General features: G+C 56.2%; 1 protein-coding gene across 11 annotated transcripts in view; it reads left to right on the top strand.

The window, feature by feature from the left end:
* The window catches only part of KCNAB2 (potassium voltage-gated channel subfamily A regulatory beta subunit 2), a 113,552-nt gene that overhangs the window by 84,596 nt on the left and 9,599 nt on the right, over positions 1–19,357 (top strand). For 7 of the 11 annotated variants that reach the window (XM_017856023.1, XM_017856024.1, XM_017856026.1 and 4 more), the window contains 8 exons: positions 5,706–5,785; positions 8,754–8,798; positions 10,941–10,985; positions 12,438–12,481; positions 13,833–13,919; positions 17,921–18,006; positions 18,819–18,939; positions 19,019–19,113. In XM_017856023.1, coding sequence (XP_017711512.1) covers positions 5,706–5,785; positions 8,754–8,798; positions 10,941–10,985; positions 12,438–12,481; positions 13,833–13,919; positions 17,921–18,006; positions 18,819–18,939; positions 19,019–19,113 — 603 coding nt within the window. Of the gene's footprint in view, positions 1–5,705; positions 5,786–8,753; positions 8,799–10,940; positions 10,986–12,437; positions 12,482–13,832; positions 13,920–14,696; positions 14,742–17,920; positions 18,007–18,818; positions 18,940–19,018; positions 19,114–19,357 lie in introns of all 11 variants that reach the window. The other 4 variants (XM_017856022.1, XM_017856020.1, XM_017856021.1 and 1 more) reach the window with 1 other exon arrangement.

The raw sequence follows: 19,357 nt of genomic DNA, 5'->3' as shown, positions 1-19,357 counted from the left end.
ACCTAATCCTCTATCACCCCAGGAGGCAGGTGCTATTCCCAGTTCAAGGAAGCTGAGCCTCTGGCCATAAACAGGTAAAGGGGACTCACCTGGCCGCTGGCCACGGGGCATTCCACCTGGTGCTCTTTGCCTCAACGCTTGTGGCCAGAGCTCAGCTGTGGGGTAACCGTACTGGAGTAGGGACAGATTCCTTGTCGCCCCAGATGGGGTGACAGGGAGGTGGCCCCTATGTCTCCTGAGCTTCCTTCTGACTTCAGTAACTGGAACCTAGATACTGGAAGGAACAAAAAGTCACAAAATAAAGTCTCCATAAAATGAACCAGGATGGAGCCACAGAGAGGAGGTCTTTAGAAGTCATGTTTTAGGTCTGGGGGTGGTGGCTCATCCATGTAATCCCAGCACTTTGGGAGGTCGAGGCAGGAGGATCACAAGGTTAGGAGTTCAAGACCAGCCTGGCCAATATGGTGAAACCCATCTCTACTAAAAATACCAAAAAATTAGCCAGGTGTGGTGGTAGGCACCTGTAATCCCAGCTACTCGGGAGGCTGAGGCAAGAGAATTGCTTGAATCTGGGAGGCAGAGGTTGCAGTGAGCTGAGATCGTGCTACTGCACTCCGGCCTGAATGGCAGAGCGAGACTCCATCTCGGGGGGGAAAAAAAAAAAAAAAAAACTCATGTTTTGAAGGACAGCATAGGAAAGGCCCGTGACAGCAAATGGAAAACGCAGCCAGTGTAGACAGCAGCAGCGCAGACAGCAGTCTGTGGAGTAGAGCTTCAGTTTTCTAGGGAAAGGGCAGAAAAACCTGGAAGAAAAATTACAGCAAAATCATAGCCATAAAAACATAAATAAATAAAACAGTGAGAAAGCAGAGCCCCACAATGCCGTGAGTCCTTCCCTCTCTTTCCTGCCTCTGGTCCTCCTAGTCCCAGGCGCCACCCTGGATGCAGCTGGAATTGTGTGGTGGCTTCGTTTTTGCTGAGGGACAGGTTAGTGTCGGTGTCTGCCATGCCGGACCCTGCTGATCCAGCTGCCTGCACGCCCTCGGAGGTCTGTGATGACCACAGGCGTCTGTGATTGGTCCACAGGCATCTGTGATTGGTCCACAGGCATCTGTGATTGGTCGGGCTTTCCTCCCCAGAGGGAACCAGGCGTGCCCAGGGCCACTGTGCTCTGGAGTGGAGAGCGCCGAGCCCTTTGTTCTTGTCTGTGAACAGGAGTGGGAGGCCTCCCAGTGGGCAGAGCAGAGCCAGGAGCAGCCAGGTCCCCGCCTCAGGCTTGCGGAGCCCCTGCTTAGCGCCAGCTTCCTGCCTGCTCCCAGCCTCTTCCCAGTCACTCTCTTTCTAGAGAGGACACTTTCTCCAGTGGTCAAACATGCTGTGGAGAGGGTGTGAGCTGCCTGTGGCTGGTGTAACAAGTAGCCACCAATGCATGGCTGAAAACAGCAGCAACGTATTCTCTCACGGCTCTGGGGGCCAGAGATCCAAACTCGGTACCCCTGAACCTAAGTCCAGGAGTCAGCCAGGCCGGGCTCCCTTCTCCAGGCCAGTACCCTTCCTGGCCAAAGCCCAGGAGTCAGCTGGGCCAGGCTCCTTTCTCCAGGCTAGGACCCTTCCCGGCCTCTTCAGCGTCCGGCACTGCTGGCTGTCCTGGACTTGTGCCCACATCCTGCAGTCTCTGACCCTGTGGACACTCTCCCTCCTTCTCTTCTGTCTGTCAGGTCTCCATCTGTCTCGTCCTCATATGGTCACCTGTGATGGCACTGAGGGCCCACTTAGCTAAGCCAGGACATTCTCCCCACTGCAGAGTACTCACGTTAATCCCATCTGCAAAGTCCCTGTTTCTACCTAAGGTCACATTCCCAGGTTCCAGGGACCTGATACCTTTGGAGAACCATTATTTAGTTGACTGCAGAGAAGAAAGTAGAAAAGGAGGGCAGGGGCAGGGGTCCTGACAACAGGGCAGTCGGGAAGCAGAAGAGGGCAAGGAAGCCATGTGGTGGTCCAGAGACAGAGCCTTCTGGGGGCCGAGGGGACAACCAAGGCCAAACCCTAAGGTCAAGTGTTGGGGAGAAGGGGGTTCAGGAGATAGAGTCGGGGGTCAGGGTGCAGATCTGGTGGGGACTTTGGCTTTGACCAAAGTCATGGAAGCCCCTGGAGGGCTTTTGCATGGAGGAACGTTGACCTGATTTAAAAGGTCTGCCAAGGCTCGCCCCGGCTGCTGCACTGGGAATAGCCAGTCATGAGGGTGTCTCAAAGTTCGGCGTGTGCACGATCCGATGCACTTAGAAGGCACATCCTGATGTGGCAGGGCTGTCGTGGAGCCCGGGAGGCCACATTTCTGATCTCATGCTGATGCTGGCCTACGGTCCACGCTTTGCCTGGGGCAGGTGCAGAGAGAGAGGATGGAAGCAGAGAGCTAGGAGGCTATTGTGAGAAACCAGCCAAGAGCCGCTGGAGGCTCAGATCAGGGTAGGCACAGTGGAGGTGGGGAGAGGGGTCAGATTCTGGACTAATTTGCTGGGAAGCCACAGCAGTGGCTGAACTTCATGCTCCAGTGATGGGAGGATTAGTCAAGGAGGGCTCCCCGGGGTTTGACCTGAGCACAGGTGAGTGAGATCTCAGTGGAGCTGATCCTGCTGCAGGCTGCCTCCCTGGCCCACACCAGCCCCAGGGCCTGGAGTGCCCTCCCCGACCCACTCCCCCTTGCCTGCCTGACAAACTCCTAAACACCCTTCAAAACCCAGTCTTTGTCCGGCACACTTTGGGAGGCTGAGGCAGGCGGATCACTTAAGGTCAGGAGTTCGAGACCAGCCTGGCCAACATGGTGAAACCTTGTCTCTACTAAAAATACAAAAATTAGCTGGGCTTGGTGGCATGTGCCTGTAGTCCCAGCTACTCGGGAGACTGAAGCAGGAGAATCTTTTGAACCCAGGAGGCAAAGTTTGCAGTGAGCCAGGATCATGCCACTGCACTCCAGCCTGGGCAACAAAATGAGACTCCATCTCCAAAAAATAAAAAAACACCCAGTCTTGGACATTCTGGACACGTGCTACCCCTTGGATGAGTGTTGAACCTTGAGGACATTACACTCATTGAAACAAGCCACAAAAAGGACATAGGGTGTGACTGCGTTTGTCTAAGGTTCCTAGAGTAGTTAAATTCATAAATACCAGAGAATGGTGGGTGCTGGGACTGGGGGCAGGGAGCAGGGAAGGGGAGTTACTGTTCAATGGGTACAGAGTTTCAGTTTAGGAACATGACAGGGAGATGGATAGTGGTGATGGTTACACAACTATGCGAATGTACTTACTGGCACTGAACTACGCTTGAAAAAGGTTAAAATAGTACATTTCATTATATGTATCTTACCACAACTTTAAACATTCTCTTTGATAAATGCAGTAATGTTTTAATTAAACAAAAAGAATGAAAGGGATCTTCATGAGCAGGTGTGGATTGGTTTCTAGGACGTATTGTGAGTGAAAAAATCAGTGAAGAAACATATGGGTAGTGTGCCCGTCCTCCTGGAAGAAAGATGGGGGATAAGAAAATACACATGTCTGAAATACAAAAATGGAAAACAGAGCCCTGGGTCCCCTCCTCTGAGAAGCCCTGGCAGGAGCATGAGTGCCCTAACCACAGGCTTAGCCCCGACGGAGCCCGGCGCACCGTGCCCTCCTGGGCTCTCTCCTCCAGGGCCTGGTTGTCGGAGGCATCTGGGAAGAGTCAGGAGGAAGACGAGGAGGAAGCAGTGAGCAGGTGAACAAGCCGCCCCTCTGTCCCTGCTGGAGCCCTGGTGCTGGGAAGCAAAGTGCTAGAGGTGGGGACAGATTCCTGGGTGCTCCCTCAGTGGCTACATCCGGGAGGAGGAGGCTGGAGGAGCAGAAGCAGATCCCTCTGGCAGTGGATGCATTTGATGCATGGATGCATTTGATACCTCAGGGCAGTTGAGCTGCAGCAGGAAGACAGCAATGGAGCCCCAGCAGGTGGGTCCTGAAAACCGACGGCCTCCACCCTTGGGTTTCCTGACTCAAATCACAGCCGCTAACTAACCGGGGCTCAGCTTTGGCTTCGTGCATTTCAGTGTCTGAGATGTTTGGGGATGACTGCCAACGTCGCCAGGCTGCCGGCCAGATTTCCATACACCCCCCACCCACAAACATGCGGCCTTTCTGGCTTCTCTTAAGAAGTTGGCAGATCTCTAGCACCAGGCCCGCCTTTCCACGCGCAACATTTGGGCACGGGCCTTCTCCCATGGGTGCCCCCCAGTGGTGGCTACCCCGCGATCCTCACAGGACACTGTCCTCACTCTCCACACCTCCTGGCCACGAGGGCTTCTGAGCTCAGAAAGGAGAGACGCAGCCCTGTGAAGCCGCCCCTGGCTGGTTTTCTGTCCTACGGTTTTTTAGCATTATTAAGAATTATTCACCCACTCTCTGGCTTGCTGCCGGAGAGGCCTGGTGCTCTGAGCTGCACCAGGGGAAGTGTGACACTCAGAGGGAAGCAGCCCTGTCCGAGGGCCAGCAGCTCGGGGCACCTGTCTCTCCAGCCTCTTGGAGGGAGCTGTCACTTGCAGAGGGGCTCTCCTGGCTCCATGAGTCCCACCTCACGACCAGTTCTTTGCTCATGGAGCACAGTCGCATCCTGACAGCAGCCACGGAGCAAAGTCTGACGGACGGCAGCCCGTTTAGCTCAGGCAGGCATTCATCGATCTTGCCCACGAGGCAGCCACCACTATAGCAGTGTCGCTCGGGGCCGGGAACATGTGCCATTGGAGAAACACTGGCCAAGAGGCTGGAATGGATGTCGCCCGCCGTGCACCAGCTGTGGGGCCTCAGTTGCTCCATCTACAAAAATAACAATTCAGTCCTCATGTGCAGGTGCTGGGAAAGATTCAATGAGATACAACTGAATACATAGCCCTGGCTTTAAGGACATAGACTCATCCCAGCAACGTCCACAGAGCCCCTGCTGGGGACTGCCTTGGTTTCCTAGGACTGCTGTAACACAGTAACATAACCTGGGGAACTGAAACAACAGACCCATGTTCTGTCACCTTCTGGAGGCCAGAGGTCGGATACCAAGGTGTCGGCAGGGCCAGGTTCCCTGCAAAGGCTCTGGAGAAGGGTCCGCCCCATGCCTCTCCCAGCTCCTGGGGGTTGCCCACAGTCCTTGGCTTGTGGACGTGTCAGTCCGGTCTCTGCCTTCATAGTCTCATGGACTTCTGTGTCTGCATTTTCTCTTCTTGTAAATCACCAGTCACATGGGGTTTAGGAGCCACCCTAACACAATACAACCTCATCTTCGCTAATTACGTTCAAGAAGGCCCTATTCCCAAATGAGGTCACCTCTAAGCTTCTGAGTGGACATGAATTCTGTGGGGATACTGTTCAACCCAGTACAGGTGCTAAGCCCTGTGATGACCCCAACTGATGGGGTCCCTGCTCTCAAGAAATTCACAGTCCTCCGCAGTTTCCTCATTCCTTTGGCCTTCTTTATTCTTCTCGGTGGGTCTCTTACTGAGAGCTGCCTCCATCCCTCTCCTGTGGCAGGAGAGGGCAAGTAGAGAGCCCACAGGGGAGCCTGTCGGGCCCTGGGGGGCAGGGCCTAGACGTGGGGAGGCCTCCCAGGCCAAGAGGGTGGTGCTCAAGAGCCTCTGAGCCCCACTCCCGGCTGGCAGGACAGTGCCGGTTTTCTCGTTTCAGATGGCAGAGCAGCTCATGACCTTGGCCTACGATAATGGCATCAACCTCTTCGATACAGCAGAAGTCTACGCAGCCGGCAAGTATGTGTCTTTTCGCATGGGAAAAAGTGGTGCAGAATGCCTGGGCAGAGCCGGAGCTGCAGGGATGCCTGCCACTCACATTCCCAAGAGTGCTCACAAATGCACCTTGCGCCCTGCTTTCATTTTTAAACTCTGAATGGTTTTAGGAGGTATTATTTTCACAGGGCTGGAATTGCAGAACGCTTGGACACTGGTCGCTTGCTAAACTCCCCATGGAGTCACCAGGGGGACCACAGTCCCTCTGGTGCCAAAGATGCTGTGCTGGGTGAGAGGCACGATTAAGCTGCTGTCCTGGGCTCTCTTGATATGCCTGACATTTTGACATTTCATGTCTCACTAGTGCAACTGGGGCTGCAGGGCCTGCAGGGCCTCAGAGCTAGGGAGGGCAGGCTCCGGCCGAGTGCTGTGGGGAGCACTTCCCACCTTGGCAGTGAACTTTCCTGCTCAATTATGTAAAAGCTCAGCCCTCTTCAGCCAGGCTGTTGGCTTCAGTTTTAAAGACTGGCTGTAATCAAATCATCCACTCTCCTGCATTGGGTTTCCAGAAGTCAGCTTTTGTTTGTGAAATCATTTGTTGGCCCTCTCTTCATCCTCCTTCTGCCCCCCTCCTGCCTGGGGCCAGCCGAGTTCCTGTCATCCGGGCAGGCTGCAGGCCTGGGCTGCTGTGCACCGTAGCTGCTTGGCCCGCAGCTGCTTCGTGGGCCCTAGTGGGTTACCAGCAACTGCAGCGGGGCCCAGAGCACCCAACGACAGGGAACCCAACTGAGCCCTACTCAAGTTCCCACCCAGAGCCTGGTGAGCACACAGGCCTGGGGGCTGCCGCTGGGCCCTCAAACCGCCTCCAGCCCCCATCTGCAGCCCTTTTGGCCCTCCTGATAGCACAGCCCCCTCCCACCCCCTCCAGACTGGCAGCAGCTTCCCATCAAAGTGAACCGCTTTCCAGACAGATGAGCCCAGCAGAGGGGTCTGAGGTCAAAAAGCCCAGTGCAGATGCCAAGTCGAGAGGCACCTCCAGTCCCGAGCCCCCCACCTCTTCGCTGCCTGCTTTGGCCTGGATTTTGCTGCCCAGAAGAACGTGTGGGAGGCAACTCTGTGCAGCCCTGTGGATGGGGCCGGGCGCACCCCATGTCACAGCAGCCACACTCCATCCTCTGTCACTCGCAGTTTCCATGTTCCCCTGTTTAACTGGACACCCAGACTGGTGAGCTGGGCAAGTTCACTGGGTCTCTAGCAGCCATGGGCCTCTCAGAAGCCACTTGCTGGAAGGCCAGGGAGTCAGGGAGCAGCTTCCCCTCGGGTTGCCATTTCTGTGGGATCCCCTGCCCCTCTGCTCCTGAGCCAGCCACTGTGGTTCCTCAGTCCAGCTCAGAGCTGAGCCTCTGGTGGACGCCCATCAGTGCCCTCACAGGGGACCTGGGAACTGCATGCCAGGGATAGGCAGGAAGAAACTGCTTTGGGGAGTTTGGGGGAGGCTGAGAGGCAGCTCGCAGGAGGCCAAACCCTTATCTTCCCGAGGCCTCCTGCTTCTTCTGACGCTAATTTGCATACTTCTCGGAGAGCTACAGGATTTCTGTGTCCCGCAAAAAGGTGTGAGTCCTACCAAATTCACAGCCAGAGCCACAAGCCACAGGCTTAGGTAACTCACTGTCTGCTGCTCCTCTGCCCCAGGGATCACTGCCAGCTTTTCTCTCTTCCTCCTCCTTTCCTGATCCTTCGTTCGACAAATCAGGGACCAAGGAATAAAAGGAAGAGGCCTAGGGCTGAGTGAATTTTCTGTGCGTCTTGACCATAAATGAGGAGCATTCAGAGCGCATGCTAAACAGCTTGCAAATCAGAGCCCATTATTTCTGAGTGGATGACTCAGGCGCTTTTATAATTGGAATGTAGCACAGAGTACGGATCAGTCTCCGTCTGTTGTTTTGCTCAGAAACATTTTGCTACAAGCAGAAAGTTCTTCAAAGTTAATCCAGTGCTGCAGTGCCAGGCGAGGCTGCAACGGCCGCCCATGCCCCCAGCTGGCCTGAGTTTGGTGCAGGACCCGGAGTGATGACAAACAGGACACACAGTGGTCTGCCTAGCATCTGACTCTCTGCTGTTCAACGCAGGAAATGAGAGGGACACGTGCACCCACACATGTGCACCCATGTACACACATATACACAAGCATGCACAGTCTGCTGGAAATCCAGCCCTTGACCCTGAGTACACGTTGATTGTCTCTCAAAACAGAAGATGCACTTGATGAATAATTTACCTTTAGAAAAAGATACTTGGCCGGGCACGGTGGCTCATGCCTGTAGTCCCAGCGCTTTGGGAGGCCAAGGTGGGCGGATCACTCGAGGTCAGGAGTTCGAGACCAGTCTGGCCAACATGGCGAGACCCTGTCTCTACTAAAAATACAAAAATTAGCTGGATGTGGTGGCGTGTGCCTGTAGTCCCAGCTACTCGGGAGGCTGAGGCAGGAGAATCGCTTGAACCCAAGAGACAGAGGTTGCAGAGAGCCAAAATCTCGCCACTGCACTCTAGCTTGGGTGACAGAGCAAGACTCTATCTCAAAAAAAAAAAAAAAAACAGATACTTGTGTGGAAATCTTGCCCACCTAATGTTGCCAGGCATTTTCCCTCCGTGAATTTTCAGCTGACTAGAAAATGGGATGCTGGCCTTGCCAAGCTCGACAGCAGCTCCTTCCTTCTCTGTGAGAGCTGGGGCCGCCACTGCTTAGACATGCGTCTGCAGGGGAACATGCCACAGCCATCCTAGTGGGGAGCAATAACACAGCTGCTCCCGCCCCCTCGGGCCAGCCCTCTCTCTCTGGAATGAGCTACTGAGCCAAGGTGGGTGTTAACAGCCTGGCTCTCTGGCCCCAGTGGCATTTTCACAGAGGGAACCAAGTGGCCAGTGGCCACAGTGGGTCTGGGTTTGATTTTTCTGTTTGGCTGTGATGAGATCTCGGTGTCTTGTTTTGCAGGGCTGAAGTGGTACTGGGAAACATCATTAAGAAGAAAGGATGGAGGTAAGGACCCTGCTCTCTGCGGTCTGTCCCTGGGATGGGTGGGGGCGAACTATCCCAGGGTCAGCCTCATCAGCCCATTGTGCAGTGTTGTAAGGCCTGCAAGTCTTCACATTTTTCTTGCTGGGAGGTGGGGAGGAAAATTCAGTTCTCCAAGAGGAGGAGGTGACTCTGCTTGAGAAAAAAGTTGAAGGGAGGCTGAATACACTGTCTGCCCCACCCTAGCGTGCTCACTCCACCTGTCCCAGCTCATCCACAGAGATCCAGAGCACTAGGGTCCCTGCTTGCAAAGTGTCAGGCCAAAAAGAGCTTGGTGTGAGAACGGGCCTGGGTACAGCAGAGGGGTGCTGCTACAGATGGGGGTGCAAAGCCCTTTACCTCTTTCGCTGGAGCACTTAGGGTCAGGGGAGCCAGGGGGCCAGAGAGGGGAGTGGCTCAGAGAGTCTGGGGGCCCTGGGGTTGGATCCCACCCTGCACCTTGTCCACGGGACCTTCGCGGCGTCTCAGCCTCTCTGGAGCTCACTGTTCCCATCTGTAAGGGTGTGTGTAGCGGACCTTCCCGGCAGGGCTATCCTGAGGGTCAGTGGCCCCAAGTCTGTAAATTACCCACTACCTAGCTCAGGGCCGGATGTGTCACACTCCCCTGGGAAGTGGTCCCCTCCAGCATAGACTGGGGAGCGGTCCCCGGGTGTGATGTGGCCCAAAGGTCACAGATCGGGGGCCATCCACCCTTCTCTCCCTGGAGCCTGTGAGCCCTTTCCAGGCCAAGGTCCTCACCCACCTTGGGACCAATCGGGCTGAGCACCTGCCTACATGTTGGGGCTCCCCAGACCCCTGAACACAGCTTTATCTGAAGGTGCTGACAAGCCCCAGGGCCCTGTTTCTTAATAAATGTTTCTTTATTTTCAGAAACATGAGAAGCAGTTATAAAGTTGGGCTCCCTCCTCCCTCCCCTCCCAGTGCCACTCAGAATCCCAGTGTCATTTGTCGGGAAGCCCCCCCCCCCATGGATTCCTAACACCCCTTCCTCTTGCCCCATCAAATTTGTTTTTTGGCAACTCTAATCCCAAAAGAAATTCCTCCTCACCCCGTAATTAAAGGAAATTGCACATATTAGCAAATCCCCTGATCATGTCTTTGGCAAATGCGCATGGAGGTGGTGTGGGGTGGTCTGTCTTCCTGGAGGTGACGCTGCCCCTGCCAGAGCTCTGTGGCCGATGCTTCGGGGGCAAAGGAGGCCTCCTGCTCCAGCCTCCTGAGCTGCTTCCCTGAGCAGCCCGGGACCCGGGTGGGAAAGCAGCTCAGCCATGGGGCACCAGGAGGTCATTGTCACCCACTGGGTGGGGAGTATTCCCTCCTCTGGGAGGGGTCGAGGTCATATGTGGCCAGGAGGGGCCATCATTGTCCCCCATCCCACCAGGACAAAGCCACTCGTATGGGCATTTGTCTCATGTGGACTTAGAGCAGAAGAACGGATTACTTCCCTTTGTACTGCTCAAGCCCAAATCCTCAGAGTTCTCTGCCTCAGCTACTCAAACCCAGAATCCCATTGGCCTGGCCACACTTGGGCTCCCTATGCCTCCCCTCCCTCCCTAGGTGCCTCCCAAGTTACCCTGACCAGGCGGTCCCACACACATTTTCTGCAACAGGCATCACATTCTGTAGGGAACGTTGCAGAGCGCTTCCCTGGCTGCCTTCCACTTTCATCTTTCCATCCTCAACTCCTGCCAGATCCCCCCAGAGCCCACCCCTGCCCCCGGCCCACACCTTGGCTCTTGCTGCTTCCTCCACCTGGACCAAATCCATGCACCCCTCGTATTCCCTGAGCCAGGCCCCCTCCCACATCCTGGGTGGAAGGCATCTCCTCCGGGCTCCGGTCACACTGGGCCCCCACTATCCAACTCCCACTGCCTGACTCACAGTTACTGCCTCGGTGGCTGCCTCCTGGCTCCACGAGAGCCCACGCATCGCGGCTTGGCACGTGGTACACATCAAATGATGGAGAAGTGCCCATTTCATGGCCCGGGCTCCCAGGCGGGAGGGCTTTCAGGACCTCTGTGTGAGAGATGAGGACGTCGCGAATGAAGGAGGACCCCCCCAGGGGCCGGGCCCCATCACACCTCTTCCTTCTCTTCTTTCCCGCAGGCGGTCCAGCCTCGTCATCACCACCAAGATCTTCTGGGGCGGAAAGTAGGTGCAACAGCTGGAGATGCTTCCAGCCCTGGCCCAGCAGCCACAGTCCTGCGCTCCCCAGAGATCCCTGACCTAGAAGGCTCCTAGGGTGGTGGGAGGACAGTCCTGCTTCAGAAAGGAGAGTGGTCAGGGTCTGTCCTGGTCAGGCCCCAGCCCAGTGCCGCTTCCCGTCCCCAGCAGGGGCAGAGCTGGCGTTTCTGCAGCCACCAGCTGTGCCTGGTGCCCATCCCTGTTAAAGGACATCAAATCCAGAAAAGTAGCTGTGGCTGAGTTTGCCTTTTACAAAAAACTTTTCTTTTTACTTAGCTTACATGGATTATTTTTTCCTGGTCACTATGGTAACATCATAAAAATTACGGAAAACACAGAAAATCTGTGAACTGCCCAAACCCCCAAACCACTCCAAATTCCCTGGGCCGCCTGTCGTCACCCGTGCAGGTCTCCAAGTGTCTAGCTCCATAGTTTGTGGTCTGGACATACTTGGGCTCATAGGAATTATAACTATGATTCATTTTTTCTTTCTTTCTTTCTTTTATTTTTTATTTATTTTTATTTATTTTTTTGAGACAGGGTCTCGCTTTGTCGTCCAGGTTGGAATGCAGTGGCACAATCACGGCTTACTGTAGCTTCAAACTCCTGGGCTCGAGCGATCTTCCCACCTCAGCCTACAGGCATGTGCCACCATACCTGACTAATTTGTCCTTTTTTTCTTTTCTTTTTTTTTTTTTTTTTTGAGACAGGGTCTCACTTTGTCACCTAGGCTGGAGTACAGTGGCGTAGTCCCAGCTCACTGCAGCCTCAGCCTCCTGGTTCAAGTGACTCTCCTGCCTCAAGTAGCTGACTCTACGGGCACATGCCACCATGCCCAGCAATTTATATATATATTGTAGAGATAGGATTTCATCATGTTGTCCAGGCTGGTCTCAAACTCCTAAGCTCAAGTAATCTGCCCACCTCAGCTTCCCAAAGCACTAGGATTGCAGGCGTGAGCCACCACACCTGGCCTTAATTTGTCCTGTCATAAGATATGGGGTCTCACTCTGTTGCCCAGGCTGGTCTTGAACTCCTGGACTCAAGTAATCCTCCTGCCTTAGCCTCCCAAAGTGCTGGGATTACAGGCATGAGCCACTGTGCCCAGCCTGATTTGTTCTTGATTTAAAAAATAAAAATAAAAGTCCAAATGAAACACATGGGTTAGGTTGAAAAACAAAAGCCCCCTTTCCCCTGCTGCTGCCAACCTCCCCTCTGAGCCCTGTGACCAGGCCTGCCCCAGGCCTCTGGGAGTTCAGCCCTGTAGCCTCGGGTACCTACCCCCAAAGTGGAATCCAACCCCACACGGCATTTGCTGACCCCGTTTTTGCACCTAACATTGCATCATAAACGTTTCCTGGGAGGGGCCAGGGTGCCAAAACCACTGGCAACATCACACGTGGTCGGCCTGTTTTCCAGGGCGGAGACGGAGCGGGGCCTGTCCAGGAAGCACATAATCGAAGGTGAGGATGCACTCAGGCACCTCAGGGCCCCCACACCTGTGGGATTGTCCTCAGAGGCCAAAGTGAAAGCAGCACAGAGCCTGACCCCCCACCAAGTTACTCAACCAAGGGCCCAATCCCGGGGCACGCGGTGCTCTGGCCTGACCCTCTCCTTCCACCCGGGCAGCACAGGGGGACCCTGCAGGGAACAAGGGCGCCCAGTGGCTGAGCACAGACCACAGACCAGCCTGGGTTTCAATCCAGGTTCGGCCCCGCACTGGCTGAGTGGGTCTTCAGCAAGGAGCAGCCTGCCCCACGCCCCTGCCACAGTATCTGTGCAATAGGGACAGTAAGAGTGCACCCGGCGAGGGTGGCTGGGATGCCCACAGCACCCAGGAGAAGGTGCATGCCACACAGCCTGGGGCTCAGCATTCACGAGCACTGGAGCAAGGGCACCGGGGTGTCTGGCTCTTGCTGTATTTTTATTGTCTTCATGCCTTTCCTATCCGTGTTCATTTTCTTCAAGGTAATAGATCATTCCATTGAAAATCACCTAGGGGGCCAGCCACCCGCTCCCCATCCTGCCCACCCCAACCCAGTGTTTCACTCTGCCAGCTGTGTGTCCTGAGCTGCTCTAAGCACGAGCGGGTGGCTTGGGCGTTTTAGATACTATTGCCATTGTTACTGTTTTTGTTTTTGAGATGGAGTTTTGCTCTTGTCGCCCAGGCTGGAGTGCAGTGACATGATCTTGGCTCACTGCAACCTCCGCCTCCTGGGTTCAAGCGATTCTCCTGCCTCAGCCTCCTGAATACCTGGGATTACAGGTGCCCGCCACCACGCCTGGTTAATTTTTTTTTTGTATTTTTAGTAGAGACAGGGTTTCACTATGTTGGTCAGGCTGGTCTCGAACTCCTGACCTCAAGTGATCCACCCGTCTCGGCCCCCTAGAGTGCTGGGATTACAGGCATGGGCCACCATACCTGGCCACAGACAGTATTGCTTTTGGTGGGATGGGCAGCCAGCGTAACCCTCCCTCCACGTGTGATGGATATCGTGATCCCCCTGTTGTAACACAGAGTGACCTCAGAGGAGGGCATGCTGTCTGGGGGAGGAGGCGCTTCCCCTTCATTTAGTCAAGGACATGTGGCCTGTGGTCCCCCGACATCCTCCTGAAGGGGAGACTCCCCCTCCTCCCTGCGGGATGTGTCCCCACCTCTGCCCTAGCATTTCGCGACCTCCATCAGCTTCCGGAAGCTTCCAGATGCCAGGGGCCTCTTAGCCGTCTCTTGTTCCCCGAGCCGGGCATGGACAGGCCCAGGTGCCTGTGGAGATGCAGCTGCAGCAGTGACGCCCCCACCCGGTCCTCCCCCAGGTCTGAAAGCTTCTCTGGAGCGACTGCAGCTAGAGTATGTGGACGTGGTGTTTGCCAACCGCCCGGACCCCAACACCCCGATGGAAGGTAAGTGGTCTGCGGCAGCGCCACCGGTCAGGCCTGGGTGGTGTCCGAAGGGTCTGAATCTGAGGTTGTAGAGACCACCAGCATGGGCCCTGCTGGGCACCCGGGTGAGCCGTGAGACGAGGCCAGGTCCAGGGTGGGGGACAAGGGGGCAGGCCTCCCCTCAGTAGGGGTGAGCTCAGCCTCTGGCTGCCGACCCCCAGCCAGGTGCACCCGGCACCTCCAGGCTGAGTCCCTGTCCTCGCTTTGGACCCAGGCCGATCTGCCCTCCCAGTCAGAGCCACAGTGGAACTGTCCCTTCCCCTCTGCGGCTGTTTTCCAGCTCAGTGAAGTTGCAGTGTGGGGATTCCGGTGTGGTGTTCTCTCCAATCACGATCCACTGGGAAGCCTGGGGGGTCTTTTGTGCTCTGGGGAATAAGTTACTACATAGAGGAGAAGAAACGTTCAGCACTTTGAAAATCGGTTTGGGTTACTTTGGCGTTTTTTCTTCTTTCTACTCCTGAGCCCTCAGCCCCCTCCGCTCCCATCCTCCTGCTACAGGTGTCTTTCCATGTGTGCTTTGCTGCTTCAGGGACTTGAAAATTAAGTTGTGTTCCAGTTATTTTTTTTATTTGTTCATATACAGCACGCACGTGCGTGTGTTGTTATATTTTTCCTTTTTAACTAAACGCGTGTTCTGCGCGGTGATTTGTGCCTCCCCGCTGTGCCTTCGTCGTGCCACTCCTCTCAGTGCTCCCAGCTATCAACTCTGGTCTCTTTAAATCTTTCTTTTATCACCAGGGGACCCATTTAGTTCCTCCAAGTCAAGGACATTCATCATAGAAGGTACACAGTGCCCCCAGCCTGACTATTGACTTCTGCGTCCAAGCTGCATTTTATGAGACAGTACTTTTATTTACATGATTCTTTCACCCCATGACAAACTTCTCCATAAAATGCATAAAGAGGGGAAAGAGCGCCCTGTGAGAATACCTTGCAAGTGAAGGAAAGCAAAGTGGTGTTGGAGCCCCTCGCCCCCGCCCCGCCCCGGCCCCGCGCCCCTCGCCCGGGCCCCCCTCTTCGCCGCCGCGCCGCGCGCCGCCCCCCGCCCCCGCGCCCCCTCGCCCCGCCCCTCGGCCCCCCGCCCCGTCCCCTGTTCCTCCTTCCTCCCGCGCATGGCCGCCACCCCTGGGCTTGCACTGCTGAGCTCTGCGGCGGCCGGGGGTCCTTTTGATCTGATGCTGTGATCCCCACCTGGAGCCTTGACCCTGGATGGTGCCATGGGAAGAGTTGGGGAAGACCAGGTTTCCACAAGGAACAAAGCCGTCAGGGACCCCCGAACACGCGGCCCTCCACTGAGTCTTAGCTCCTCCATAGTTCGTGTTTGCTAAGCTCCTGTCTCGCCCGGAGGCAGAGATCACCTGGCTTGGCACGCTGCCCTGACCACAGCACGCTGCTCCTCGGACAGCATGTTGACTGCGTGTCCCCTCTCACCAGGAGGCCAAACCTCTCCATCAACATGGAGTCATTTTCCTCCTGAAAGAATAACCACGGGAGCTGAAACCAGGGGGCGGCCTCTGGCCACGCATAGTCTCTCTGCCCTCCCCACAGCTAAGGGCCCCAGGAACCCCCCCCCCAAGGACAGGCGTCAGTCTCCCTGGGCCTGGGCCTCTGTCTGCCAACTGGTGCTGCCACCTGACCTCCCATGTATTGTTCGTGATGTGGCAGGAGATGCTGTGGGTTTTGGCAGCAGCTAGAAGGATTCAGTCCTCCTACTTCTGTTCAACAGCATTAAATATTGAGGTGAAGGACAGTTGTCCCCTAATTGTCCCTGGGTCTGGGGCCACTGATACCACGCTTGGGCACAAGCGCAGGGTGCTCCCTTGTGTGGGCGCCCTGCCCAGCCTGCTTCTGCCCAGATCCTCCAGGGAGCCCAGGGGCCTTTGCCTAAGGCCTTTACCTCAGGACAGCCAGAGACTCCTGCCCCGTCAGCGCCATCTCCCCATCGTTGCATGGAAGGGGCGCTGCAGGGCAGCCTGTCGTTTCACTGGCTGGGACCTTGGGGACCTGAGACAGCTGCCGGGAAGGGAGAGTGAGGGAACGGGGCTGGCCTTGGGGGCCTTGGCTTCCCTCTGTCCAGCAATGTCTAGCATGTGGACCTAAACCTTGGCTGAAAAGAACCGGGTACTGATGCTGCATGTTCACAGGTGCCCCGAGAGTGTTTCTAAAAACCCACAAGGCCGGCCAGGCCAGGAGCCGGACCTGGGTAGGATGTAGTCAGAGGTTCTCCTGGGACCCTCTAGGTTCTCCTGAAACTTTCCCAACCAGGCACTTCCTGCGGGTCTATCGGTGTTGGCAGTTAAAGCAGGTGGCCCAGGGAGGTGGCCCGGAGAGTTCAGACTCCCTCCCAGATCTCACCCCCAGGAGGGGACGGAGAGGGTTCCCAGGAGCCACAGCCTCTGACCTTGGAAGGAAGCAGAGAGCAGGGCTGGGTCTGCAAGCGCCGAAGCCAAGGGTGGTTTGCCAGGGGTCCTGGGTGAGTCTGCCGAGACCACCACTCCAGAAACCCCAGTGGCCTCAGCTCTAGCTTTCAGGAGGCCCCAGGTTCTGCTCAGGGTGGACCTCAATAAAGGGGTGCTCAGGGAGCGACTCCCAAAACAGAAGGGGATGGGAAGCCAGCACTGCCACTTTGTGGCCTCGTTGCCATTCCGAGGTGGAGCCTGCAGAACAAACCCAGCATGTTCCGTCCTTCCTTCCTTCCCAACGGCCCCACTCCCAGCATTTTCAGGACCTCAGCTTCCACGCAACATGGGCAAAGAACAAGCAGGCACTTAGGGAGAGCCGGGGCTTTTCCAGGGTCAACGTCGTTGCTGTTTTTAGAAACACTTGCACTCCCACTCACTCCCACACTGCCTTTGGCGGTCGAACTTGCAAGCACTGTATCCGACCCGTGAGAAGCCTAGCGCCATAGTCCCTCGCCCTGCAAAGCTAAGAGGCTTCTGAAATTTGAAATTTTGAGGCCAAGTTCTGTTTTTAAAATCACAACATCCCCATGAGGCTGAGAGGGAACTACAACTGGCAAATTGTTATGTCTCAAAAACATTTTTGAATACTGGGAAGAATCCGCTGCCGCTGGGGTGAGGGTCCTTCCTCTCTTCTTTAGAAGGCCAGCGTGGAGTCTCTGCGATTTTGTCCTCAGGGCCTTAGGAGTCTCTGCCATCCATGATTCAGGTCATTGCCTTGTGGAGCCTCAAAACTGTCCCACTCCAGGCCTGGGCCCCTTACAGGAGGAGCACCAGACCCCTGTGGCCCTGGGACCACCCCTTGCCGGGGAATAGGAGGGTGGGACTCTGGCCTGGTGCTGGGCTGGTTTGAGAACCTGGGCCATGGTCTTACAAGGGCTTTCCACGCCCACTTCTCAGTCTCCTGGACATGAGGGGAAACATGAGCTCAGCCCCGAAGCCCTATTCTCTGGGACCATACAGTGTCCCAGGTCCTGCCACATCTCCTTCTCCAGCCCACTCTGTTCCAATGAGACTTTGGAATAGCCTGAAGTAGGAGACCAGAAACGCAAAAACACGTGTCCCTCCTGCCGCCAATCTGCCTGTAACTTTCATGCATTCACCTGGTCCTTCCTGAGTGATCAGGGCCCTCGAATCTTCCCCAGACCAGAGAACCCCCAGTTCTAGAGTCCGGAGCCAGAGCCACATTCTTTGATGTCCCCTCTAATCTGCCATAGAAACATCACGGTCTATCCATAACCCATTTTTCAGCATTTCCACAGGCCTGTAACCAGTCTGCGAAATTGTTTTCACAATCTTCTAGGATTGTGGTTCACTTTTCTCTTTCATCCCAAAAAACCCTTCCCACACCCAACTTCGGAGCCAGGAAGTACACTGCTTGCAAGACATCTTTGCAGCCCCTGTCCCTCCTCCCAGCGTCCCGCCTGTATTTGCAGAATGTCCCGAGGCTGGCCCTGAGCCCCGGCCGCCCTCCACCTGCGGTTTCCCCTTCTCTCACGACAGAGACGGTTCGCGCCATGACCCACGTCATCAACCAGGGGATGGCCATGTACTGGGGCACGTCACGCTGGAGCTCCATGGAGATCATGGTATGGCGGCTGCGAGGCATGTGTGTGTCCAGGCACAGGCTGCCTATGGAGACCCCAAGGCTCTGGCGGGGTCTGTGCCTTTGGTCCCAACTGCACCGATGCCTGGGTGCTAAGGGAGGGACAGGATGGTGTTATGTCTGCAGGCCTTGCAGATGGCGATTCCGCATGGATCCCGGCGCTGTGTGGCCCTGGACAAATGGCTTAACCTCTCTGAGCTTGTTTACCCACCTGTAGAATACGCCTGCTAGGCAAGCCCTCATGGGGCCATTCTGAGGAATCCCTGAAAGAGTCAGCGTGAAGCTCTTAGCAGATGCCCTGGAGCTCAGCAAGCACTCCGGGGTGATAGCACCATCAGCCTTTCCACTGGGCCCCTAGGACGTGCCCGGTGCTGTCAGGTTCAGGGGTTTCACAGGGACCCTCCCACATGCTATCCTCACAGTGCCTTTACCAGGCGAGTGCCGCAGGCAGCCCATTTTTCAGATGTGGACACTGCGGCACAGAGAAGTTCAGTAACATGCCAAGGTCACACAGCTTGGGCCAAGATTAACGTCCAGGCTGTGTGGTTCAGAGCCTGGGGTGCTCATCACTGGACCCTCTGGCTTGGGGGTCCCACCACCCACCCCCTTTTCCCAGCTCACCAGGGCCTCGCTGGCTCCCAGGGAAGCTATGAGTGTGAGCAGTGGGAAGCCCAGGCTGCAGCTGCTGGGCCAGCCTGCTCCGGGGACGCCTTGGTGCCCTCTCCCTGGCTGCCCCGGCAGCCCCACCACCTGCTCACGGGCAAGGGCCTTCGGGGCCCCTTTCTGCCTTCACAGGAGGCCTACTCGGTGGCCCGACAGTTCAACCTGACCCCGCCCATCTGCGAGCAGGCTGAGTACCACATGTTCCAGCGCGAGAAGGTGGAGGTGCAGCTGCCAGAGCTGTTCCACAAGATAGGTGGGCACCCTCGGGCCCCTCGCCCCGCCCCCACCCCCCTTGGGCCCAGGGCCTGACTCCACCTGCTTCTCCTCTTCAGGAGTGGGCGCAATGACCTGGTCCCCTCTGGCCTGTGGCATCGTTTCCGGCAAGTACGACAGTGGCGTCCCACCCTACTCAAGAGCTTCCTTGAAGGTGAAGGGCCAGCCTGGGGGAGGGATGGGCAGGGACAGGCATTTTGGAGGGGTGGGACCTTTGGGCCGGCTGCTTTGGGGCTGGGCGGGGGTTCCAGGGGCCGCAGCTGCTCCCACCTCGGTCTGCTGGGGGTGGGCTCGATGGCGTGAGAACATGGAGCCCCTTCCAGCTTGACCCCATGTGTAGAGGGGCTGCCCAGCCTGTGGCACAGGCCCAGGTGGAAAGGCCCTTTCACATCCCCCCA

This window comes from Rhinopithecus bieti, unplaced genomic scaffold, assembly GCF_001698545.2.
Source record: "Rhinopithecus bieti isolate Rb0 unplaced genomic scaffold, ASM169854v2 scaffold_40368, whole genome shotgun sequence".
Lineage (NCBI taxonomy): Eukaryota > Metazoa > Chordata > Mammalia > Primates > Cercopithecidae > Rhinopithecus > Rhinopithecus bieti.
This window is presented reverse-complemented; position numbering and strand designations above follow the sequence as displayed.